Source organism: Aedes aegypti, chromosome 2 (genome assembly GCF_002204515.2).
Source record: "Aedes aegypti strain LVP_AGWG chromosome 2, AaegL5.0 Primary Assembly, whole genome shotgun sequence".
Taxonomy (NCBI): domain Eukaryota; kingdom Metazoa; phylum Arthropoda; class Insecta; order Diptera; family Culicidae; genus Aedes; species Aedes aegypti.
In genome coordinates, this window is record NC_035108.1 from 212,594,811 (window position 1) to 212,621,658 (window position 26,848).

Genomic DNA, 26,848 nt, shown 5'->3' on the forward strand with positions numbered 1-26,848 from the left:
AGATGCTGATAAATCTAAGCAGAAGAGGTTGTCTGCTACGTTTTCTGGCATGAAATTTCACTCAAACGGCTATTTATGATTCAATGTGATGCAAACTCAATCATTTTTTGCTGAGAGGTTCATGTGAGGATTTGAACAGCATGCGCATAATTGGTATAAACACAAAGTGGAATAAGAAAAAAACTCAGCAATCACAGAAAAAGAAGACCGTCTTCGCGACTCTCGTCTCAGGTCTCCAAGCAAACTGCCACGAATACCGTTTTGATTCATATTACGGACAGCTTCAAATTCCGGACACTCTACTTTGTATGGGAAACATTTCACGCGAAATGTTTCAGTTTTTGCTGTTCAAAAGTTCTCAATTTCAAGGCTCGTTTTAGTAAACTGTTTCCATAAATATCTTTGAAAATTTATAATGCCCAACTACCTTAGATATCTCTTTGGTGGTTTAACGATTTCGATTGATGATTTGACTGTTCCATTAATGGTTATCATGAGCTGTCCGGAATTCGATTCAAAGTGCCCGGAATATGAGGCAAAAGTGAGGCAGCGTCCGGAATAAGAATCATGAAAAGGCCACACATTTTGATTTATTTAAAATTATTGAAGTTGTGGAAGCGTATTCTTCACCCACCGTTCGAAAGTAAAGGGCTTCCGACGCTCGATAGCGCTAAGGAATCATACAGAATGATTTATTTTGTATGCTCTATGCTGGGTTGTATTTCCCTGAGTCCTTAAGTGTCCGTAATATGAATCAAAACGGTACCAAAGCACAATCAATCTTACACAAGTCGATTTCCTCAGAATGAAAACATATCGATGTTTGTTTGACGTCATTGAGCTTTCGGTCAACGTAAGTCAAACAAGGAAGTGGTTGTTTTGCAGCAATTCTGCTTATATTTGTATCACAGACAAACAGACGTCACACTCTCATCGCAGTCCATCGACCAACCAAAGACAAATTAAAGACCACCATGTCCCTTGCAGTTGCCCAAAATTTTATGGCTCATATGATAATCTAGAATGCCGTGAAAAGTGTACTGTGATCTGTCAAACTTGGGTACCTTTTGCACTACCGAGGGACCAAAGGCAGTACTAGAAGTGGTACCCAATCTGAGCCCGAGTGTGACGGACCTGGACCAACTTTTTAACGATCGATTCAAATATTGGGTAGGTGGTCTATCGACCACCCGCAGCGCTCGCGTCGTTTTTGTTCGTGTTTGACGTTTACACACTACCGCCACCTGTTGGTCCATCGGCCAACTACCGCGTTTTTAGCGTTGGGCGTACATGATTTCACGACTATGATTTTGTTCGAGATTTGTTCTAAGTGTTAGGGGCGGTCCATTTATTACGTAAGACAATTTTTGGGATTTTTTAAACCTCCCTCCCCCCATGGTAAGACTTTTTGTATGAAAATAAAAAATAAATTGCATGGCGCGTAAGAAATCTCAAACCCCCCCTCCCCCCATAATCCCTTACGTAATTAATGGACGGCCCCTTACGTCTGTTTCTCTGTGTTTGTATTCTCACAGCAAACAAAAGCAATGTTGTGACAGTTCTCACAGCAAACAAAGAAAATTTTGACAACATTGCACTACTACGCAGGCAATTGGATGGGTCTATTGGATCTCATTCAATTGCATACATAAGTGAAGTAAGCGGTGAAAATAAATATTTTGTTCCGAATGTTTCGAAACCATGAATGAGTTTGACATTGCTCTCATCAACCATCATCATGACGACAGTAGCACACCCTACCGGACGAATTGTCGTATTGGGAGCGAATTTGGATTTGACGCGTGTTTTCCCTTTTCGACGTTTTGTCCCTTCAACGTTTTGTCCCTTCGACGTCCTTTCGACGTTTTGGCATTCGACATTTTGTCTTTCGACGTTTTGTCACCCAACCGTATTACACCGAGTTACCCTACACTTTTACGCGGGACGTCAACGGACATAAAAAACAACTTATAGTGTATACTTAAATTCGGAGTCCGGAGAGAAAATTTTCGGCGTGTATATCTATATAAATATATATAAGTCAAATTAAACTAGGTGCTTATAGGTGGCACATTATGCTAATTTGGTGTTTGTTTCAATTTATAGATGACGCATCATCTGTGAAAAATACTCGATAGATGGCTCTGTTGAAGAAAAAATAAGATCACATTTGGGTTCACGATATATTCGACCATCATGGCCAATACCATTTGCATAAGAATAGAATAGTAAACAAAGGCACGAATGTCACTTATTTTCAAGAGCAAATTAACATGTTGCATTCAGTTTTGAAATAATTTGTGTTTTTTTACCTTAAAATCGCATCATAAGGTGTTCTCTAGTACTGATAAAAGTAACATTGTGATAATAGTATTGTGATATTAAACGAATAATCATGGATGTGAAGGAATCCCGATCCAAAATTTTCATCAATCCAGAGTTCAAGAAGGCGCACATCAATCGTAACTTCCTGACAAAGAACCTTCCACAAGCACCCACCGGAACGAAACCAGCATTAGTAGCAACAGTACCTAGCATTCATTTTAATCCCGCATTTCTGGAACGCCTGAGTTTGCAGCGGCAACAACAGCATGAATCTGTAACAGCTTTAACAGCACCACTGTCTCAATCAAATCCCATAATCAAAAACACCAAGCGGAAACTGGTCCGGGCTTCTTCGGCGGCTCCTGCGACTATAACATCCCCGAGGGTAGCACCCCTGGTGCCCCCGCTAGTGAAGCTCGGCCGGAACAAGCTGGTGCGGTCAGTTCCGACCTCGGTTGTGCCTCACGTGCCATCCCATCCTGCAAAATCGGTAGGAGTGAGGATAGTGGAGAAACGTTTCAAGCTCGTAAACGAGAGTAAACCACTATACAAGTTGGATCGACGTCCTGCTGGAAGCTTACGTTTGGCTTTGAAGCCTAAATCGTCCATACGGCGGTTCTCGCTAGTCAGAAGCAACTCCATTAGTCCGCAGAAAGTTGTCATCACCGATAGAAGACTACTGAAATTGTGAGTATTTGAGGAACTATTATACGGTTCTTCATAAAACGTTATATTTTTAGATCAAAACTTTGAATGCCAACTTGTTGATACATAGCTATAGCAGAACTGGTAGCAGGTCTTTTTAGAGACTACAAATCTCTATAAAGTATATTATTAATAAAGGTTTTTCAGGATTTTTTTATCAAATTCATCAACGATAAGCTCCAGGAATTTCTATCAATTGTCCCAGAAATTCTTCCAGCAGTGTTTGGAGCGATGCTTAAAGGTTTTTTAAACGATGCCTAAAGAAATTTCTTCAGAATTTGCTCTACGAAATCCTTAAGACCTTCAACGTTCGGTAATTTTTCAGAGACTTTTCCAAGATTTCCTTCGGATTTTTTTACGTAGGGTTTCAATGCTAGTAATGGACCCCTTAGTAGGTGAAATTCATTCTCGACGCTCTTTCGCAATATCTCAGATGCATACGTTTTGTGGAGTCCAACAAGTTCAATGTTTTAACTTTATAGTACGCATATGAAACACACAAAATCATTCGATTTTTCCAGCGAAATATGCGTTTGGAAAACTGTTGTCCGAATGCCTATTATGGACCCTCCCGGGGTCCATAATAGGAATGTTTACAAATTTGACGTTTCCTATTATGGACCCTCCATTTGATTTCCATGTAATCCGGCTCGCTGCCGACGTGTCTATTATGGACCCACCTGGAAATGCATATTATGGACCCTCTTGTATAGTTTCATTTACAAAACTGTTCAAATATCTGTATTTATGCATCTCAAACCAAATATTTTGCCTAAAACTGCTGACTAACAATGCAATCGAAGTTCCCCCGGTGGATTTTTATAGGAATAAGGATGCTTTGAGTGTTAATTTTATGTTTTTTTCTGTAGCGGGTCCATAATACGCAAAGGGTCCATAACCGGCATCGACTCCCTATTTTATTCTTTCACTGATTTCCCCCATTATGTTATGTTATTCCAAAAATTCCTACAAGAATTTTACAACTGATTTTTTCAACAAAGGTTCGTTTTAGGGTTTTTGATGAAATTCATTTTTTCCGATAGATCTACAAAAAATCCTACATTAATTTCTCCAATTTGAAAAGTATTAAATACTTCTAGGAATTTCTCAATATTTTCGATCTGGGATACCTCTTGAGTTCCTCCAAAAATTTATGCTGCATATGACTCAAGGGCCTTCCTTAGCCGAGTGGTTAGAGTCCACGGCTACAAAGCAAAGTCATGCTGAAGGTGTCTGGGTCCCGGTCGGTCCAGGATCTTTTCGTAAAGGAAATTTCCTTGACTTCCCTGGGCATAGAATATCATCGTACCTGCCATACGATATACCAATGCGAAAATGGCAACTTAGGCAAAGAAAGCTCTCAGTTACTAACTGTGGAAGTGCTCATAAGAACACTAAGCTGAGAAGCCGGCTCTGTCCCATGCCAATGCCAAGAAGAAGAAGATGATTCAAGAATTACTGCTACAGTTCTTCTAAACAATTTCTCAAATAGTTCCTCAAGTAAAATCATCACTGATAATCCAAAATATAATTTTAGGTTCCAAAACAGGTACATCTACACGAATTTCTTCGGGAATTTCATCCGATAATTTTTAAGTAATTTTGCAGATTAATTAAATCTTCTTTTTTTCAATATTGTTAGCAATTTATCTAGGAAATCCTCCAAGATTTGCTTAATGGTCTAGGATTTCTTTCAGATAACATTGTGTAGGTTAATCAAGGTTACTTTAGAACTTAATAAAATTTCATCAGATGTAACTTTGGGATTTTCAGTTAAAATGCCTCCGGGATAAAAAAAGAAAATACTGGTTGAACGAATACGAGAACTTTGGATGAATTCCTAGAAATAAACGATAAGGTACCGTGGGGCAAATGGGTAATGGATTTCACAAGGTTGGAATTCTTCAGAGCCTAGAGACTTTGTATTAAAACAAATGTCGTGTATATTTCTTAGCTTGACTCCCACCAAATATAAGCAGTATGCTGAAATTTATTTGTATGTAAAATTGAAGAAAAAAGGACAGAACAAGTTTTTGAAAAACGTCTCCTTACATATCACTTGCCCCACAAGTGGGGTAAGTGAAAAGTTTATCGTTTTGAACAATGAATTCAAAAACTAACAGTTATATTCACGGTTTCTATTACCTTTAACATTTGTTAAGGCGTCCCAATGAACAATAACATAAGTAATATGTGAAAATTGTATTCTTGTTACTTGAATTTTCTTCTGTTCAGTTATGTTTGTTGAAATGATTCGACAACATTTCCAATGTTAGTTCTTGCATCATGTGACAGCAATTGCATTTCTGCTCTGTAGAATTTACACCGCTCGTTATTTGTTAAGAAAATCGGGTAATAACTTTTTGAGAGAAACGAAACGGAATCCTTCAATTTAGAAACTTGTTATGTGGATACACCTATACCCCATTTTTTATGTTTTGAGCTAGCTTTACATAGACATTCCACGAGATTTCCTCTTATATTGGAACTTTCCAATCAACATCTTCCTTTTAATCGGCTGTCCGAAGTAAACATATTAATATCGTAATATTTGGCAACCTTTTTTTTAGAGAAGTTCCATGATTTGGCCATGATAATAGCTTTTAACGCTTTGCGTATAGTGTTTCTTGAATTATCGGCATGTTCTGATGTTCTTTGATGATTGCGAACCTTGTACACTTATAGCTACCTAAAGAGAAAACACAAATTCAATCTCTAATGAGAAACTTTTCACTTGCCCCACATGAGTGGAAAATTGACGGTGTTATTTATGTTATTATGCAACAAGTAGCAAAATGAAGATTTTTTCAGCACGAGTTGTACATTTATCCAACGAGGCTTGTCGAGGCTATGATACTGTACACACAGCACTGTCACAAATTTTCACTCTTCCATCGGTATCACATTTGAACTGCATTCGGAACAGGTGAGAGACTGAATTCACATGCAATTTTTTGCCATATTTTGCCCAAAGTTGTTTCTTATGTTGGCAGATGAGGCCCACACGAACCACCGCAGAAAGATCCGAATTTTGTGTGCGATTACTTGGTAACCTAAGTTCACTACATCTTCTACGTCCGCACAATGGGGCAGATAGCTGTTTTCGACGGCCAAAACCTCTAGTACTCTAGTTATGCACCCTAGAGGTTTGGTGTCTTTGACAAAGTGTTTTGGAATTACTTGTACTATATTTTGACACATTCAGATTTGATCTAGATAAGTGAAAACTGATCAAGATCAGTTTTATCTTTTGATAGGAGCGTCCTAGCAAAAAACTTTCTTCTGCAAAGTTGTTCATTGACGCATTTTTGACATTTCTTCGGAAGACACTTACACTATATCACTGACGTGGATTTCGATATATGGCAATTTAGTAAAAACAGTCAAAAAATCGATTTTGACCATTTTTTCATACAAAAAAATGTTAAAAAATATTTTGTCATCAAGTATAAGAAGCTTAACTATAACAAAGTTAATTTACATCATTTACCAGCAAAATTTTTAGATTTAATTATGTTTTTGATAAAAAAAAAGTCTAAAAATAGTGTTTTACAAAATCCTGGATAACTCATGAAGCGGCAGATGGCGGCAGCTAATTTTTTGTATACGACTAGTCAAGAACATAAGTTTCATTGTCCCGAAAAAAAGTGGGGCCACGTGGGGCTTTTTTGTTGTGGCAGTTTGAAAACATGATGAAAATATGTTAAAAAATGCTTATATTTGAGAAACTTTTCATGAATTTATATTTGTCAAATATATTTCTAAAACATATTGCATGTTGACGAAGTGATTAGAAAAAGTCATCACCAAACTGGTATCGTATAATATGGCTTTTATTAAACACAATACTATTACTCGAATAAAAATCAAAGGATAGATAGATAGGTAGATACACATATGGGACAAATTATCTTGAATTCCGTTTAAAAGTTTATTGGAATACCAGTTTAGAGATGACTTCTTCAAAACACTTCGTCAACATGCAATATGAATGAATTTTCTTTATTAGAGAGACTTTCAGCCCTTGGCTGGTTCGTCTCTAACAACATGCAATATGTTTCAGAAATACATTTGAAAAATATAAATTCATGAAAAGTTTCACAAATATAAGCATTTTTTTAACATATTTTCATCAAATTTTCAAACCACAACAACAACAAATTCCCACGTGGCCCCACTTTTCTTTATTCGCGACAATGAAACTTATGTTCTTGGCTAGTCGTATACAAAAAATTAGCTGCCGCCATCTGCCGGCATTTGTAAAACACTATTTTTAGACTGTTTTTACCAAAAACATAATAGGGTCCTAAAGCCCTGTCCCAATTTTAGTGCCAAACGCTTAAGTTTAGGTCAAAAACACATGTTTACTCAATTTTCTAATGTTTTCCGTTGGTTTAAGCCCAAAAAACCATTTTTTTAGATTTTGTCACATCCTTTGGCTTAAACTCAAATTTTGGGTGTATTTTGTCTTCCGTGTCCCTTACGAAATGTCAGGTAGGAACAACCCCAGTGGTCGAACTAAAACCCCTGTGGTGTTTTTGTCGACTAAGCGAACGTCAAACATGATCTCAAGTGTCAAGGTACATTTATGGATCCAATTTTTAAATTAAAGTTTCAATATGATATAGCCATTATTTGAGCGGAAAAAAATGCTAAAGTAGTTAGAGTAACATGCTTTTTCGTGTTATTAAATAAAAACAAGATTTCATTAAAAATTTTAGGACCCAATTAAATCTGAAAATTTTGCTAGTGAATGATGTAAATTTACTTTGTTATACAGTGGGATTCCGTTTTTGGCATGCTCCGTTTTTGGCATGCTCCATTTTTGGCACCCCCCCGATTTTGGCAACAAAATGGATCCGTTTTTGGCAACATTTTTGAACACCATTAAAATTTGTAAATTTTCGTAAACATTTTCGTGTCTATTGCTTTAGTCATTGAAACAACAAATCCACTCCACAACAATTACATTCCAGAGCTCCATTTTCGTCGATATTCCCCCAAATCTCACCAACTACTAGGGGCTCCCGTACGCGCCTATTATCTTCGGGATGGTCATTGGACATGTATTCGCAACATTTCATGAGGCCAATAATCTCCACTAGTATCTCAACTACAGACAAATCTATTTTCTTAGGCATTCATACCAGCCCATTTGAGTCTGCCAGCAGGTGATACGCTAAAAAACACCTCTCTTTATATTTGGAACAGCTTGTTTGAGCATCAGCACCGACATAAGAGGAACGAATATTCTATGACTTTATGAATTACAATCATAAATTTCGTCTCAACTTGTTTGGTCACTCTTTTTATTATTATTGATTTACATACATTGCATATGTAAAATCACACCGCAGTAATATATATACAGCAAAATGTCGTGTATCAGAACTTTTAAGGAATTTCATTAAAAAAATGCGTTATTCTAAAGAATTGCAGAAGTGTCAATATATAATCTATGAAAAGAGTGCATATTTCACTACATTCTATATTATTATTTAAGGTGGAATCACCGGCCCCACGACAAATGCGAACACAGTGTAAACTACACTTTTTTCTCAATAATATCATTGAAGCGTTTCTACGTCAACTACTTCGAGCTACGTTCCCTCTTTAGAGATTCTGTAAGACGTTAGATTTGTTAAGAGACGATCCAAAATTATGTACAAGATTTTTAATCAAGGATACAGGTCTGAACATAATAAAAATGTTCCTTACGAGCTGGGCCTTTAAGAATCCTTTGGGGATTCCCGGTTCTTGGGGGACTTCTCAGAAATTCGAACGGATTCTTGAGAATATCTGCAGATTACAAGCGGACACTGAGAGATTCTGACGGGATCCTGAGAATGTATAATTGATTATTGGGGATTATGTCCAAAATCTGGTTATTCCTAATAAACTCTTTAGATTGCTATGGAGTCCTATATTTTTATAGCGCGATAATGTGGATTTCTAGTGATATTTTGAATATTTCTGGTAAAATCTAGGTGATTTTGAAAAGGTTTCCAGAGGAATTTGATGAGTGCTAATAATAAAAACTTCTAAAAATTTTCATCGTAGACTTGAGAATTTTCAGCAATATCGCAGCGGAATTCAAAGATGATAATTCCTAGCAAAATCCTTAGCGGGATCCTGAGAATTCTAGGCGAGATCCTACGGATTCCTAGTAAGATGCTTTAGAGCCCTAGCGTTTTTCCTGTAGATCCCTTACGAGCACATGAAGATTCTTATCAGGCTCTTTAGGTTTCATAGTGGGATCTTGTAAATTTATGATGATCTCATAAGGTAAATGTAAAACATATGTCAAGCTCAATTATAAGTCATTTCAAGTAAAAATAATATTCAACAAAATTCTAAACTTACTGAATTTTGTCAAATATTCCGCTAAAGTCTAAAAGTTTAAACTGATTTTTAATATTTATCATATTTAAAAAAAGATATGCCGTTTTCCAATATCCAGCGCTTTTGTCTTGTAAATACATCTTTGTAAGAACGCAGTAATTCATTTTATGTTTTTCATATTCTAACACAATTTCAGGAAAATGTCGAAATTCTTGAATAAAGGGTCATGCACAAATTACGTCACGCTCCAAGGGGGGGAGGGGGCCAAGCCAAGCGTGACAAGCCTTACACAATTTTCGAAGGATTCATACAAAAAACGTGGCAAAGGGGGGAGCGCGGTCGATAAAGTCGAAATTTAGCGTGACATAATTTGTCTACCATCCCTAAAGGTCACTTATGCGATTATTGATTTTACAAGACCCACTCATACAAATAGCTTCCAAAAAATCATTGAAGATTTTAAGGCGTAAAAAGTATGTAAAACGTTTGCCACAATCAACATTACGGGGCTATAGATTCAGATCATAGTACAACCCTACGGAAAACTGCTTCGGAGTGAACCGTTCCGAATTCTCGATTTCATATGATTCCATAAGGATCATGTAATAACATTCTAATGATATTTTCAGACCAATAGCTGAAAAATAAAATTTAAAATATGGGTTCCGATTTTGGCACGGTTCCGTTTTTGGCAACTGAAAATTTCGACTTTATTGCCAAAATCGGAATCCCACTGTATATCGTAATCTACGTCAGTGATAGAGTGTAAGTGTCTTCCGAAGAAATGTCAAAAATGCGTCAATGAACAACTTTGCAGAAGAAAGTTTTTTGCTAGGACACTCCTATCAAAAGATAAAACTGATCTAGATCAGTTTTCACTTATCTAGATCAAATCTGAATGTGTCAAAATATAGTACAAGTAATTCCAAAACACTTTGTCGAAGACACCAAACCTCTAGGGTGCATATCTAGAGTACTAGAGGTTTTGGCCATCGAAAACAGCGATCTGCCCAGTGTAGTCCGCTGCACGGTCCGGTTCCAATTAGAATAGATCTTCTGAGTGAGATTTCGATCGCCCAACGGATGTAGGTTCAGAAATTAGTTGAATAAGTTTTTGAATAATCCTGAGCAATTAGAGAAGAGACGTGTGATAAGACTTATTCTAAAGTGTTGACGACTTCAAAAACAGTGCTGAAAAGTGCTACTTTTCAGAACCGTTAACAATACTGAAAAGTAGAACATAGGAGAAGGTTTCGACCGTGAATATTTTGCATTATTTGTGTTTTATGGCTGTAGCGGTCATGCGACTCAAAGGAAAAGGGAGTCTATAGAAGCATGATGGAAACGAATAGGTGCATAGGCGTCGCTCCCTTGCGACCTATTTCCATCATGCTTCGTTTCCATCATGCTTCTATAGACTCCCTTTTCCTTTGAGTCGCATGACCGCTATAGCCATAAAACACAAATAAACGACAAGATTGAAATCTAATTAGGTGGTGAGAATTTGAGCAAGCCATTTTAAAGTCAGTAAGCATCGAAGCGTCCTGTATTTTACCTAGCTTCTCTACTGGAAAAGGGTTGGCTCACAGCTTTGAGCTTTGCTACCAACAAATAATACAAAACAATCACGGTCGAAACCTTCTCCTATGTATATGAAATTTGGCTAATAAGAAAAATGCAGTTCTAACTGGATCATGTGGTGACTGGCGGGAAGAGCACACATGATAGAGACAAATTCTCTGACTGCGTGTCAATTCCCAATATCAGTCATCGATCGATAGAACCGTTCGGTTGATTGCCGTCAGTATAAGAGCACATTGAAGCCTCCTGTATTGTGCCTTGTTTTTTTTTTTGTTTTTTTTTTTGTGCGCACTCCCGAGGAAAAGTGCATGTTTTAAGTAGCTGCCATGGATTCGACGCCCAGTGTTTATCTGAATGCAGGAATAATTATAACGTATCTGTAAGGAATGACTCCGACTTTGTTGTATTGTCCATCCGAGTCATTGCTGTAACGTCGCTCAACCGCCGCCATCGATGGACTAGCGCTTTTCAGTTTAGTGTTGAACGCATTAGGGTTATTCACAAATTTTATAACGCTGAAAATGGTTATTTGTGATACCTAACCACCCCCTCGCAATGCTTTTTATATGGGTATTCTAAAAATTTGAATGAACCTAAACATTTTAAGAACTCCCCGTACCCCTTTCAACGTAACAAAATTTTCCCCTTACGCGCGAGATAAATAAGAAACCAATGTGAATATGTGTTATTGATATGTAAACTATATTAAAATAAGAATAAATATGTATAGTAATATTACATAACAACATTGCACTTTACAATTTATTTTGAAAAAGAAACAAAATTACGGTTTGGTAAGTAGTATTTGAATACTATAATTAACTGTAAAACAATTATTTATTTATTTATTCACACCGTCTTCAGTTAAACTGTACAGACTGTTTTAATTTAATTGTATTTTTGTCTAAAACTAAACTTCTATACAGAAAACATAAAAAAGATTATTTACGATCAATCGCCTTCACATAATACAATACAATCATAACAAAACAAACTATAAAAAAGTAACTTCGTTGACCAACTAAACGAACTCGAAGACAAAATCATTACATTTTCCTCAAACTCAAATATTACTCAAACAAAGACAATGATAACAAACACAGATATTTAGATATTTCTAGCACTACGCTTTCCCATCTATCGTCGATGACGGTTTCCAAAGATCTTTGTTCCTGTGAGCAAAATCTCGAAGCATTACACCAGGCGGCCAAGTTGTAGCAGTTAGAGCCAATACTTTCCAACGTTTATCTAACACTATCTTGAAGGAAACATAATCCAGTTCTTCACAATTTTTCCAACTAGGTACCAGTTTTGTTACATCCGTACACTCGGGTTCTGGAGCACAAAGAGATTGGGATACCAAGCAGGTAATCTCGTTTTCAGTCACGCGTCCATCGATATTCGACAAGAGTAGAGAAAACATATTTTAACGGCTGCGTGTAGATGAGCGCGAACATTCAGGCAAACATATACTCGAACTTCTCAGGGGTTTAGGCGAAACTGGTGTTGAGTGGCGTTGTTGTCGTTGTGTTGACGCAGATGACGATGTTGAAGCAATGGCAACAGATATCTTTGCAAAAGAATTGTTTTTTTTTGTTTTTTACATGCACTGTGCATGAGCAATTCATTTAGAATTGCTCAAGTGGTGAACAGTGCATCGACATGACCCTTGGACTCAGACCCTCATCTCCCCGGAACCACCTTACGGTATTTCTTCGGGAAGGGACCAGTGCATATAGCACAACACGTGTAGCAGAAGTAGCCTAGGCAAACTGCTTCTCCTAGCCGACTTAAACAATGTTACAAGGGACCAGCCTCGGCAGGGCTAATCCTCTGCAGCCAACTCTTGGTCGGCGCGCCATAGACGCTGCAATTCTAACATAATGTGAGTGACAGCCGTAGTTACTGCATTCCAGCACTCGGCATCCGCACACATTCTCTCTATAATATTGTCGGGGGACGTGTCCCCTCCGCATGTAGTGAGCATGCGACCTCTCACAACAATGAAACGGGGGCAATCGAACACGACATGCTCCGCTGTTTCCTCTACACCAGCACAATTGGGGCACGCAGGAGATTCTGAGTGCCCGAACCTATGCAGGTACTGTCTATAGCAACCATGTCCTGACAGAAACTGCGTCAGGTGGAAGTTCACTTCCCCATGGCTTCTACCATACCAATCTGACACATTTGGTATTAGTCGATGGGTCCATCTACCCTTAGTGGAGTTATCCCATTCCTGCTGCCAGCTTCTGAGCGTTTCCTCTTTACACGTGTCGCGGACTCCTCTGGTACCCCTTTGGTTGAAGCATTGAACATCTTCCTTGATGATGAGCCTGATGGGCGTCATCCCGGCTATGATGCACACGGCCTCTTTAGATACCGTCCGGTATGCACTTGCTACTCTTAAGCACATTATCCTGTACGTGCTTTCCAACCGCTTTAGGTTTCTGTTCGTTCTAAGCGCTTTTGACCAGATTGGTCCTCCATACCTTAGTATGGATAGCGCCACGCTTGCCAGCAGCTTGCGTTTGCTGGCAATTACAGCAGAGCTGTTAGACATCATCCTCGAAAGCGCCGCTATAGCCGTAGATGCCCTTTTACAGGCATATTCAACGTGGCTAGCGAAGCTCAGCTTGTCATCAATCATTACCCCAAGATGCCTAAGAGATCGCTTGGACTCTATGGTGCAATCACCTACCGAGATAAGCGCCCGTTGCTCGGACTTGCGGTTGTTGACCACCACCACCTCAGTCTTGTGACGGGCCAGTCCTAGTTTCCTAGACTTCATCCATTCCTCAACCAGGGAAATAGAGTGCGCTGCTGTCAACTCTACTTCCTCCATCGATTCACCATAGACCACTAGGGTGATATCGTCGGCGAAGCCAACAATCTTAACACCCGTCGGAAGGGGCAGCCTCAGTACGTCATCGTACATCGCATTCCATAACAGCGGGCCCAGGATTGAACCTTGAGGTACTCCCGCGGTAATTCGAACGCTTTTCTGCCCCTCCTCTGTGTCATACAGTAGAATCCTACCATCAAAATAGCTTTCTAGAAGCTTACACAACTGCACCGGTACCTTGAGGCGGTGAAGCGCGTGTGCTATTGCTTCCCAGCTTGCGCTGTTGAACGCATTCTTCACATCCAGAGTGACAACCGCGCAGTAACGGATGCCGCTCCTTTTATGCTCGATTGCCACCTCAGCTGTTTAAACGACCGACTGGATGGCGTCCAGAGTAGATTTACCTTTTCTGAATCCAAACTGGTTGTTGGACAGGCCGTCCGCACTCTCCGTATACGGTACTAGTCTGTTGAGAATCAACCTCTCCAATAACTTGCCCGTCGTATCTAGTAGACAGATAGGTCTATACGCCGACGGGTCACCTGGTGGTTTCCCCGCCTTTGGTAGTAGCACCAATTTCTGTCGCTTCCATACATCCGGGAAGATTCCTTGATCAATGCAGCGTTGCATCGTGGTTCTGAACATGTCCGGATCCGTGTTCACTGCCGCTTTTAAGGCAACATTCGGGATACCATCGGGTCCCGGTGCCTTGTTTGACGCGAATGATTTCACGACTTCTGCCAGCTCTTCGTTCGTCACTCTCGCCACTTCTTCTCCTTCATCTGCCGCATACGGCGCTGGGGGCCATGGGCTTATGGGATGGTGCGGGAAGAGTACATCGATTATCGATCGCAGCAACTCGGGCGATTTCTCTTGGGGCGCTATGGCTCCTTTGGTCTTAGCCATTACCACTCTGTAGGCATCACCCCATGGACTAGAATTGGCACTCTCGCATAGACTTTCAAAGCATGCCCGTTTTCGACTCTTGATTTCCTTTTTGAGAGCCAACTTTGCCTCTCTGAATGCTGCACCGCGTTCCTCTCTTTGTGCTTCTGTGCGTGCGCGTTGCATTCTTCGTCTAGCCCGAAGGCAGATTGCTCGAAGATTTGCAATTGATTCGCACCACCAATACACTGGCGGCCTGTTCTCTCTAGGAGGGGCTTTTCTCGGCATGGAAGCATCACACGCTCGTGATATCATAGCAACTAGCTCTTCACCGTTTAGGTCCAGAGTGTTTCGTTCGCGCCTCAGGGCTTCAGTGAATACTTCGACGTCGAAGCGCGCTGTTTTCCATCCTTGGGCTTGGGTCGAGTTACATCGCGCTGCCTTCTGCCCGCCTGGTATTATACTATAGCGAATCGATTGATGATCGCTATGAGTATAACCGTCATCAACGCGCCAGTTCATGGTACCTAAAAGGTTAGGACTACAAAACGTCACGTCGATGATCGATTCTGCACCATTTCTGCGGAAGGTACTCACTGTACCCACATTTGCCAACTCTACATTTAGAAAGAATTGTTGATGTCGTCGATTTGCACAGGGTGTCTACTACCTGGAAAAACCTGGAAAACCTGGAATTATCAGGGAATTTTGTTGAACCTGGAAAAAACCTGGAATTCTCAGGGAATTTCACCAACAATCAGGGAACTTTCATTTAGGCAGTAATTCATGGTAGAATGTGTACATGACAAAGGTCGAAACTCCCCTGTCGCTCCTTTAGCTGTTCAGTGAATCTTATCGACTTCCCAAGACATGATTGTCTCTATTTTTGATGAAAGGTCTCTGAAGTCTTTTTTTCAAAATGGTCTCTAAAGTCTCTTTTTTTCTATATCTTGCTTGCAGCGAATTCTGATGCAAAATTATGTAGGCACCAGAGAAACCTTCAGAGACTGTTACAAAACATTTCAAATAATTCTTTACCATTTTAATCTAAGATTTCTCGAGCAAAACCTTCAGGAACAATCCTAGTTGTTTCTCCGGAGATTTCATCTGGAATACCTCCAAGAATTCCTAACGGGATCTTTCCAGAAATTCTTCTAGAGATGCCTCTACCAAATCTCTAAGATATTCTCCCAGAGATTTTTATAGAAGATCTTGAGTAACTTATCCCGAATTTGCTCCAGGAAAAACTATTTAGGACTTTCTCTCGAATTTTTTTCTCATTAATTCATCAACCGAATTTTTTAGTTGTTACTCTAGGAGATCTTCTAAGGATGTTAACTGTATTTTTTCCAAGAGAAACCGCAAAGGTCAATTCCAGAGTTTTCGAAAAAAAATGTTCAGAAGTTTTTGTTTCAAGAAACACGACAAGAATTTCTAGGTCATTTCATCCACGGTACCTCCAAAGAATGTCTCCAAAGTATCCTCGAGGAAATATTCGAGAAAATCTATTAAGAACTTTTCAAAAAATTCCTCAAACTCGACCCTGTGTTTCATCATGGAGCTCTTCTAGACTTTTTTTTTTAAATAAACTCCAGAATTTCATCGAATAATTACAGTTTAGGTTGAAATACGCGTATCTGTCGAAGCATACAAACTCTGATGGAATTAAATAGTATAGTACTAAATTCGGTTTTTCATTCACTGACAACTACAGTGCTTCCAAACATTTCGCAAAAATTTCCATGGAGCATACAAAAGTGATAAAAGTTTAAAGTTCCATACTAGTTAACACTAGCATTTTGCCAGAAAATTACACACATTTTTTTGCTTTTTTTAAAATTATCCCAACAATTTAACAATTATTTCTTTAGAGAAACTTCTGGTTGAATTTTTGAAGCAGCTCTAAACGGAAGTCTTAGAGGATGTCCTAGGAAAATCGATGGAAGAATCACTGGATAAAACCTTGGAGGACATCCGAAAAAATCAGTACAGAAATTCCTGTCGATCTCTGAGTTCATTTCTGCGGTTATATTTGGCAAAAACTAGGTTGTGTTTTTGAGATATCTAAAACAAAATTATTTTACAAATTCTTTAGGAAAATTCTCGAAGGGATTCCATGGGAAATAATCACTACATGAACACATTCAAGACATTTAGGAGGTGAGCCAGCATCGTGCTGCATTTGCAATCTTACAAAAAAAAAATCCATCCATCTACCCTAGCCTGAGTAAATATTCGTAACATCTGGATCTTTGGGCAAATACTTGAAATAATGGAGAAATTCCTTGAGAAAATAATTGAAAAAAAAATTGTCGAAAAACATGTTTTACGACATGTAAATTTAATTGTGAAATGTTGTCACAAACATCTGTAAGTATTTTTTTTCGCCCATTTAGCTGTCATAAGTATCCAAACTGCCCATGACTACCATTTGAGATTTCTTCACTAAACGCGGGTCAAACATGAATAGTGCATCTGTTTTTGCACAAGTACGCTGTAATCAATGAACTTTAAGGGTTAAACATAATGAAGCACTTTGAAGTTCCGTTCAGTTTACAATAATGATCAGAATTCTCACAAGCGATAAAACATTAATCTTCTTACCAAATACAATTAAGGCTTTGTGTCAAATACATTTCAATTGACAAAAACTTAAGCTTTGATATTGTTCCACCTTGAAATAGCTTAAATATGCATTAAAAAAAAATGGAAGCTTGAAACGCTTTTGAATCAAACATTTTGTATATCTGAAATTGGAATATTTCTTAAACCTGGGATTATTTTGTAGAAGCTAGAAAAACCTGGAAATATCAGGGAATTTCATTTATGTAAACGAGTAGACACCCTGTTTGCAGTTTTAGCTTTTGATCAATTGAGAGTGCACTATTATCTACCGACTGAGCCTTCGGAGGCTCTGGAATGCGATCTCTAGCCTTGCAAAATTCGATCATGCAGTCATCACATATCCAAACGATATTCTTCGATAGTGCGCATAAATCGTTCTCAGTGACACCGACACACCGGGCGTGAAACTTTCTCGCGCATCTACCTTCACAGACAGTGTAAAGACACTTCATCATGTCAATGTCTGCGGAGCACTTTTTGCAAAGCGTATCCATCGCATCCATCACTTTTTGCTTCGATAATATCACGCACAAATTTTCGATGATGTTCGTGCCCTTAATCAGTCCAACCGTTATTTTACTTAAGCACAACGATTTAACACAGCGATACTAAGCAACGTAAACTAAATTTATTGTTTATTAAGCACAAATTCGCGGAGAAAACATAGTGCAAAGGCGGAACGCTAAAAACTTTACACTCAAGCATACACAACACGAAACGTATATGAACTTGAACATACATTATTTATTTTGGTCCTGTCTTTAAAGTTCAACTGTTTTAACAATGTTTGCTTTACAGTAAATCAAGTGCGAAATGGATGATATGTCGACAGTTTGGTTTACTGTAATCGCAAAAATTTGTTCGGAAAAATCAGCGTTTTTGAATGGTTACATAACTTAACCGCCTATTCTCCACATTGTTATTTGTCCATTTATTTACCATTCACCAAACTGTCGAAACAGTCTGCGGTAGTGTTGCTTTATTGTTATTTTAGATGTTATAGGAAACTGGCTAGATATTGTCGTTCATGGTTGTGGAAAGTTTGGTGAATAGTGCGTGTACGGTTCTAGTTTATGCGGGGTGATCGGGCCGACGAAAAGATCCTGGACCGACCGGAAATCAAACCCAGACATCTTCAGCATGGCTTTGCTTTGTAGCCGCGGACTCTACCCACTCGGCTAAGGAAAGCCCCACTTTGTACTAGTGTACGGGACGATACAAAATGTACAAATGAACTCAGACAAAAAAGCGTATTATGCGAGGAAACTGATCAATCTGTCGATTTTATCCACCGTGTTTTGCGGGTTTGATGTAATTTGTATAAAAACCCTTTTATCTCCAAGAAAACGTAAGTCAAAATTTCGTTTAACGATTGTTTTTAATCAGTTCGAAGTATAGATACCATAGATGGAATATCTTTACTACGGGCAGAGGAATAGAATAAGTATATAAGTAAACTGGCGTTCAAAGTGTTGATGACTATGTTTTTTTTTTTATAATAACGATAAATGAAGCACCGATAGTATACTCCAAATTACTCCCTGAGATTGTGAGTGGATAATATTGTTACATTTTTTTTTTAAATATTTTAAGGTGTCGTAACAGACCACCGTTGAAAACTGTTGGAGGAACGACGTCTCGTAATGTGTCTTTCAGTTCCCAGAATAAGAAGATGGTGATGATCAATATCAACGGTGTTCTGTATCGGTCCTCATCCAACAAGTTACAAGTATCGACAGCGCGGACTCCTGTACCCAACATTTCGCCCTTCAAAACACCAACTGGGTCAGCTATCAGTAGACAACGCTTCTTATCGATTCGAGGTACGCGATTCATGCTGGACCAAAGTGGAACAAAATTGAGGAAGATACCTTCTGCTGAGTTTGATCAGCCTCATGCAAAACTACGCCGAATCGACATTGGTGGGCTTACCTATATGCAAAAAACGGACGACACCTTCGTACGAACGGAAACCCATCGAACCAGATCTTACTTGAGGTGGGAAAGATATTCAATATTGGGGTGTTTTGGATAATGTACTAATTTCTGTGCTCATATTTTAGCTCCACTAAACAGAAAAGCATTCAGATGTTGACAAGTAACATGCGGAAGTGTAATGTTCCGTGTCCGATTTATCGTCGTTTGGGAAAATGCACTGCGTTTGCTCGAGGAAAATGTCCCAAGTTGCATGATAAGAACCAAATCATGATTTGCTCTAAGTAAGTGCATCCGTTATGAAGCTCAAGAGCATGATTGTAGGAATCATTGAATGAGAATTGTTTTTATTAATGTATTTTATTTCAATCAACAATTCATATCTTAGATTTCTTAAAGGCGAATGCTCCAACAGCGACTGTCTTCTGTCGCATAATGTTTCTCTAGAAAAGATGCCCGTTTGTCACTTTTTCCTGGAAGGTCGCTGCACAAAAAATGATTGCCCATATCTGCACAAGAAGGTCAGCGAGAGAGAACGTATTTGCGAGGATTTTCTCAAAGGATATTGTCCACTTGCCGATAAGGTGATGATAAGAAGAATGAGCTCAATTGTGAGAATTATCCCAAATGATTTTTTTTAATTTATTTCAGTGCATAAAACGTCACGAGTTCATTTGTCCGGAAATGGTTCGTTTAGGAGCATGTGATAGGACAAATTGTCCTTATCCACACAGTCGCCGAAATGACAAGAAGAAGCAACATGCGTCCAGCGGTAAAAAGCAACCGCCAGTCAAAGCTGTTCCAGTACAGAAAGAAGTGCATCCAGCAGGGCCAATTTCTTCGCAAAGATATTATATTAGTAGCACTGCTGACAAAGAGATCGATAACGAGGCGCAGCTTTCAGAAGTTCAGGAAGCCCAACTCAAAAGTATGCTTTCAAAGGTAGAAAAGATGAAGCAAGGACATCTGGGGAGCAACGATTCGGTAAAATCTGATGCTGTTGTCAATAAAAATGACGAAGAAATTGAAATATGCGGCAGTGATGGGCATGAAAGCGAAGATGAACATTCAGAGCCACCGATTAGAAGGAGGGCGAAATTAGGTCCATTGCCCTCGTTTATTCCTATTTAGTTTTGCTGTTGGCATATCATTTTAATCTTATCTGAGAGGTACGAAATTAATAAAAATGGTTTTAATAGTTAACTGTGAAATTGAATATTCTACATATACATAAGAACTAATTTGTTCTAAATTAGCTGATGACAAACCTCAGATTAGGTTTACACCGTATGCTATAATTCCAAAGGGCATAACTTTGTTTTCAGATCATCCCAAACGTCCATTACGTCAAGAGTAGTAGTTTCTGAAGCGTAGAAGGGGAATAGCTGACAATTTTTCTCCCAAAATACTTTTTTCTGCAAATATTCAATAATAACACGTTTTTTGTCGAGTTCAGTACTTATTTACTTATCTATTGAGGATTTTACCCTCTAATAGACTCACACCTAAATAATTTTGTCACACCAAAATATTCTCCCACCATGTTTGCCATATATTGGATGGCGTCGTAGCTAACAAAACCAACAAGTAACGCACATGTAACGCATTATGTTGGATTGTACATTGAATGCAAGGTGTGTGCTTCTATGAAAGTGCCATATAAACTGACGTGTGAGTATTTATTTTTCCACGTTGAAAATGTGCACGAGAATCTATTCCTCAACTAAACGAACAATACATCAAGATTTTACTGTTATTTAGGACTGATTTAATGTAGTATTATACAAATTCGCCGCGTGAGTGTAATTCGGAAGCCCAAGCATCATTTACGTTGGTGGAACAGTGAAACCAAAAGAACAGTGAAAGCTCGTAGGAAGGCTCTCCGAGCAGTCAAGTGCCTTTCCGTAGATCACCCCGAAAAAGAAGCTGCCGTTCAAAATTTACGTGTACTGCGTAACCAATATCAAGTCATCAGAGATGCAAAAAGGGCTAGTTGGGAGGAGTTTCTAGATGGAATCAATGCTTCACACTCTGTGAAAGATCTGTGAAATGCAGGACTGCCACATATACAGATTTTCCTGTATTACACAGATATTTTATTCTGTCACAGATTCAATTTGTATGGAACACAGATTTTCTTTCGGCAATTTTTGTATTGTTCGTTTAGTTGAGGAATAGATTCTCGTGCACATTTTCAACGTGGAAAAATAAATACTCACACGTCAGTTTATATGGCACTTTCATAGAAGCACACACCTTGCATTCAATGTACAATCCAACATAATGCGTTACATGTGCGTTACTTGTTGGTTTTGTTAGCTACGACGCCATCCAATATATGGCAAACATGGTGAGAGAATATTTTGGTGTGACAAAATTATTTAGGTGTGAGTCTATTAGAGGGTAAAATCCTCAATATGGGACACAGATTTTCTAACCTGGTAGATACAGGTTTTCTATCAAATCATCTGGCAGCTCTGGTGGAGTGAAATGTCATTAGTGGGAAAAGAAAATCCAGCCCACCAATTCTCACAGTCGATAACAACAACACCAACGATTCTCTTATCATCACCGATGCTCTTGGTAATTATTTCGCAAAGCTTTCGTCAATCGATGGCTATAGCAACAGTTTCGTCCAGAGAGTTAATCCCATTGTATCTGGACCTACAAATTTCGTAGTACCAAGCGACACTTCTAACCTCTCGATCAATCAGCCTTTTGGAATGAACGAGTTTCAACATGCTTCAAGTCGCAGCAGTGGGAAATCGGCTGGGTTCGATGGAACTGATTACCCGCTAATCAAAAATCTCGATTCTTTTGGCAAATTAAAGCTGCTAAATCTTTTGAATCACGCATGAATGAATAACGCTTTCCCACCTGAATGACAGGAAAGTCTTGTTATTCCGATCCCAAAACCGAACGCTAAATCTCGAGAACCATCCAGTTTCCTACATATGTCGTTAACGAGCTGCCTTTCCAAGATCTACGAAAGAATGGTCAATCGACGTTTGGTACATTTTCTTCATTCTAAAGGACTTTTAGACCACAGGCAGCACGCCTTCAAGTCGGGTTATGGGACCAACACGTATTTTGCTGCTCTTGGAGATGTCCTTCATGATGCCTTTTCCAAAGGACATCACACCGAGATTGTGTCGCTTGACATCTCTAAAGTCTTCAACCGACGTGGACCACGGCAATCTTGGAAAAGCTGGTCAACTTTTCGCGTAGCAATCGGCAACATTCAATCAAAAACCTTCCCTGAAGAAACTGGCGTCCCTCAGGTGTCTGTAAGGGCCATCACTCTGTTCCTCGTAGCTATGGATAGCGTAGTCGATGATTTGCCAGTGAACATTCACATATTTGTGTACGCTGACGATATTTATGAATAGAATTGCCAAATGGGCCGCAACCATTGGTTACGACCTTTCGGCACCCAAAAGCGTCAGATGTCATGTATGTCCCTCTGGCCATCGCATAACTGGCAATTCCATTACGATAAATGACCTGGATATCCCACTCAAAAAAACAGTAAAACAGTACTTGATGTCATAGTTGACCGAAAGCTGCACTGAAATGAATTTTATTGTAGAAAATACTGAATCCATGGTAAAATTAAGAACTGCACCAACGATTTTCAACCGACCACATTAATCTGTTAACTTTACCAAAACATAGTCAACATCACTAGCGATATGGTCACATTTACTGCACTAGTCAGTGATTTTTACCAGATTATAGTAAACTTAACAGATTTTTGTAGTCGGTTGAAAATCGTTGGTGCAGCTCTTAATACCATGGATTCGGTAGATATTGTTCGTTTAGTTGAGGAATAGAGTCTCGTACACATTTTCAACGTGGAAAAATAAATACTCACACGTCAGTTTATATGGCACTTTCATAGAAGCACACACCTTGCATTCAATGTACAATCCAACATAATGCTGTGGAAATCCGTTAATCGCCACTTAGAGGATTGCCCAACGGAGCTGATACTCACGTTACTGCGCAGCAGCACACGTCTTGCTTGGGAGGCAGTTCGCAGGAGAAAGAGGCCGACTGCATACGCCGCGTGTATACGTCGGTGGCGTTCTTTATGGCCATAGGTATTGACCTGAGACGAGACTCGCGAAGTCGGTCTTCTTTTTCTGTGATTGCTGAGTTTTTTTCTTATTCCACTTTGTGTTTGTACCAATCATGCGCAAGCCGTTCAAACTCTCACATGAACCTCCCAGCAAAAAATGATTGCGTTTGCATCACACCGAATCATAAATAGCCTTTTGAGTGAAATTTTATGTCAGAAAATGTAGCAGACATTGAAAATAACTAATCTTGTGTTTAGTTTTATCAGCAACTTTGATAAAAACGGTTCCACCGACTGAGGTTATTAATAACAGTTTATTTTGAATACAATACTTTTCACTATTTCAGCCATAAAAACGGTGGGCTGCATTTGACATTTCGTGACAGCGGAATCTTGGCTGCATATGACGTTGATATTTTTCGTCTTCGCGAGTCTCTCTCAGGTATTGACGTACCGAATGAACGTCAATTGACAGTAAACCGAGGGGTGTATATTATAGCATACTCTTTCAGGAAATAGGGCGTCCCACATCCCACTCCTTCTCTAAAAAAAACCTTAGGGTCCCGATAATAATACGATCAATTATATATAGCATTGTCGATTTGATGCTTTCAAATTTACGAACCACAAGCGATTTGAACACATTTCGCAATTCAATTTTAATAATGGTCAAGAACAGCTTGAAATATTCAATTATTACATTTTCTCTTCTGAAACTTTTAATACTTCTTTGCAGTTTCCACGATAGCGTTAAGTTGTGTAGAATAAACTTTCACTCAAAATATTTGCTAGAAATTTTGATTGAGATTAAAAAACTAATGTCTAGGGCCGCCAACTACGGCTTTAATAATGTTAGAAAAAAAAAACAAAAAAACATGACTAGGTCTTGATTCAAATCATATTTGAAACAATGCACATCCTTTGAATTCTACTGCATAGTACTATTTTTTAGAAGAAAAAAAAACAGTTGTGATACACCGGATAGCGGATGATATGTTAAAATCCGGATAATATGCATTAGTTTTCTTCCTAACGGCGTTAGCAAACTTTACATAGAGTATACGTACCAATCATAGCGATAGTATTCAATATGGCAAGGCTTTGGAAGTATGCGTTTTGATCCGAATTCCATCAATCAGTACTGAAAAGAAGAAAGCTTTCAGAATCACCAAGCTATCTCTTATGATAAGTTTATCAATTTCAGTGTAATCGCAAACAAAAGATCAAGCAAGAACATTTGAATTTCTTCTTGGAAGTAATTTGCTACAGTACAGCAACAGTTTGTGTGACTACATAGCTCCGGCTGCAGGCTTATTGCACAGTTTATTATCCACTGCACAATATAATCTAAACAGTCAGAATACAACCGCTGGTCTGCCTTTTCACGTGCGTTTCACTTTCGAGGTGCTATATCATCTCAAACATAGACGATATTTTCTAACAACTATACTACATCACTCTTCGATAGTTATGTTATATACACCAAGCATTATAGCTCAATGTCTTCTTATCGGCTTACAATCAATCATTCTCGTTGCATTTATCAATTTATTTATTCACTCTCTCACCTCTTTATTCATTCAAAGCAACAGGCTCTTTCATTTTCGTTCATATTCAATATGTTGTAAAATGTGTTGTAAAATTTTCGTTAACACGGAACTACAAATCGACTCAAATTTGACGTATTTGCTTTTACTTAAATCGGCTCTTTCGTAATATAATCTAACTGCGGCTTACTAGTTCAAGTAGGTATTTCTCCGTTGATGGCGCCAAAAAAATAACGCGGTCCAGATTTCTACTCAAGGTTATCTTTCAAAGTTTTGAATGAACTACAAATAATCCAGATTTGGCTTTGAGCACGGACTTCGTTGTCAAGGTCGACACATCTCTCTTTTTCTCTATCTGTTTTTATGCTCACAACGCACATAGGTCCAGCTCTCCTCATCTTTCAAAAAAAAAAATCCAATTTCTAAACTTGTTTTAGTTGAAAAACAAAATCAAACATTCATCACAATCAGGTAAGAACTCATATGCAAATTTCAAGGAAAAACGTTTTTCTCCGTGTCCCCTAAATAGATGCAACATGACCAAAAACGTTATTTTTTGCTTCAAACTTTCGTCTTTAAAAAGGTCTTGTAAGTCTAAATTTCCAGCATAAGTTTTGATAATTGGTAACTCATTTTTACCAAGATTCAACTTTCCCGGGTTCTAATTTATTTTTCATCTGGCATTAATCCTGTTTAAATAACAACCATTATTTTGAGTATGCTAAATGATAAAATGGGTCATGCACAAATAACCAGTTGAGATCTTCAAAATGTATAAACAAAAATTTTGTTAAAATACTGATCTATAAAAACCATAACTTTAAGGGTATGTAACCCTAAAACATGTTCCACAATGCTTGTGATTCTCAATATTTGTACAATACTGGGAATGCGTAATTCTTGCCATGATTTTTCGAAACTGGGCCACTGTGTGTGTGCCACCACCAACGTTGCCAAATGTCCCGTAGATTAATGCTAAGTAGCCCGTCATGCGTTTTGGCAGCCATGTTGATTTTGCATCTCGCAATTTCAAAGTGATAAAACTTTGTCAACATAAATAATATTGATTCAAAAAAAAAAAGGATCACTGCTTGCGCTTACATGCAGAAAGGAAGCTGATAATTCTTCAGCTATGTCAGTGCAAAACCAAGTGATTTTCTTTAATTCGCAATCGTGAGAAAATTCTGTCTCAAGCCTGATTCGCTGCTGACAAGTAATTTCTTGGCCTATCTTGATGCATGGAAAATTCCTGCAAGGAATCGATCAAGTAAGCGCTTTTTTCTGATCGCAAGTACGCAGTTGAAAAGAAAAGTCAGTTCAAACGGGAGTCGCAGTAGACAATTTCTGGAAGGATTCAGCGAGAAATTTCTTTAGCGATTCCTTTCCAGCAGCAAATTTGGCTTCAATCATCGATGTCCAGTATACATTTCAATGACGGCCTACTTAGCCTTAAAGGATTGGAAAAGATTAGCGTTTGCTATCTGGTCTGGCCTGAGCTTTCGATCTGTGCTGACCGTGCTGACTCATTATAGTGAGGTGGATTTTTTTTCGGCATTTGACAGCCATATACCCACTCTGCTTGCATCCAAGCCTTTCATGGTAACGCCATGCATTCATCTCTCTGCAGATCGATTCTTGTTTCATCTCCCAGATGAAATTGAAAATCTCCACCAAGCGTCCTGACTCGTGGCAGATTTATTTTATGTTATCTCATCGAGTGCCTTGTCACTGATGCCATTAAATCTCCATAGAGCATCCCACTCCATGGCAGATCATTTTCTACATTCAATCGAGTGTCCTATTAGCTTGACAATCTCCACCTAGCCTCCCGACTAGTGGTAGATGTATTATGTTTTCTAGGTATTTATCCAAGCGTCCCGACTTGTTCCTTAATCCCCACCGAGTGTCCCATCTCGTGGATGTAGCGCGAAATCTGTCTCGAGGGTCCCTACTCGTGACAGATTCCCATATTGTCCG

At 38.8% G+C, this 26,848-nt stretch overlaps 1 protein-coding gene across 1 annotated transcript; it reads left to right on the forward strand.

The window, feature by feature from the left end:
• Window positions 1-2,209: 2,209 nt before the first annotated feature.
• LOC5576987 (zinc finger CCCH domain-containing protein 3) lies at window positions 2,210-20,459 on the forward strand. The gene is made up of 5 exons (XM_001663038.2): window positions 2,210-3,012; window positions 18,902-19,306; window positions 19,372-19,527; window positions 19,632-19,827; window positions 19,895-20,459. Exons 1-5 carry the CDS (start codon window positions 2,396-2,398, stop codon window positions 20,372-20,374), a joined length of 1,854 nt encoding a protein of 617 aa, XP_001663088.2. The 5' UTR covers window positions 2,210-2,395; the 3' UTR covers window positions 20,375-20,459.
• Window positions 20,460-26,848: the final 6,389 nt, after the last annotated feature.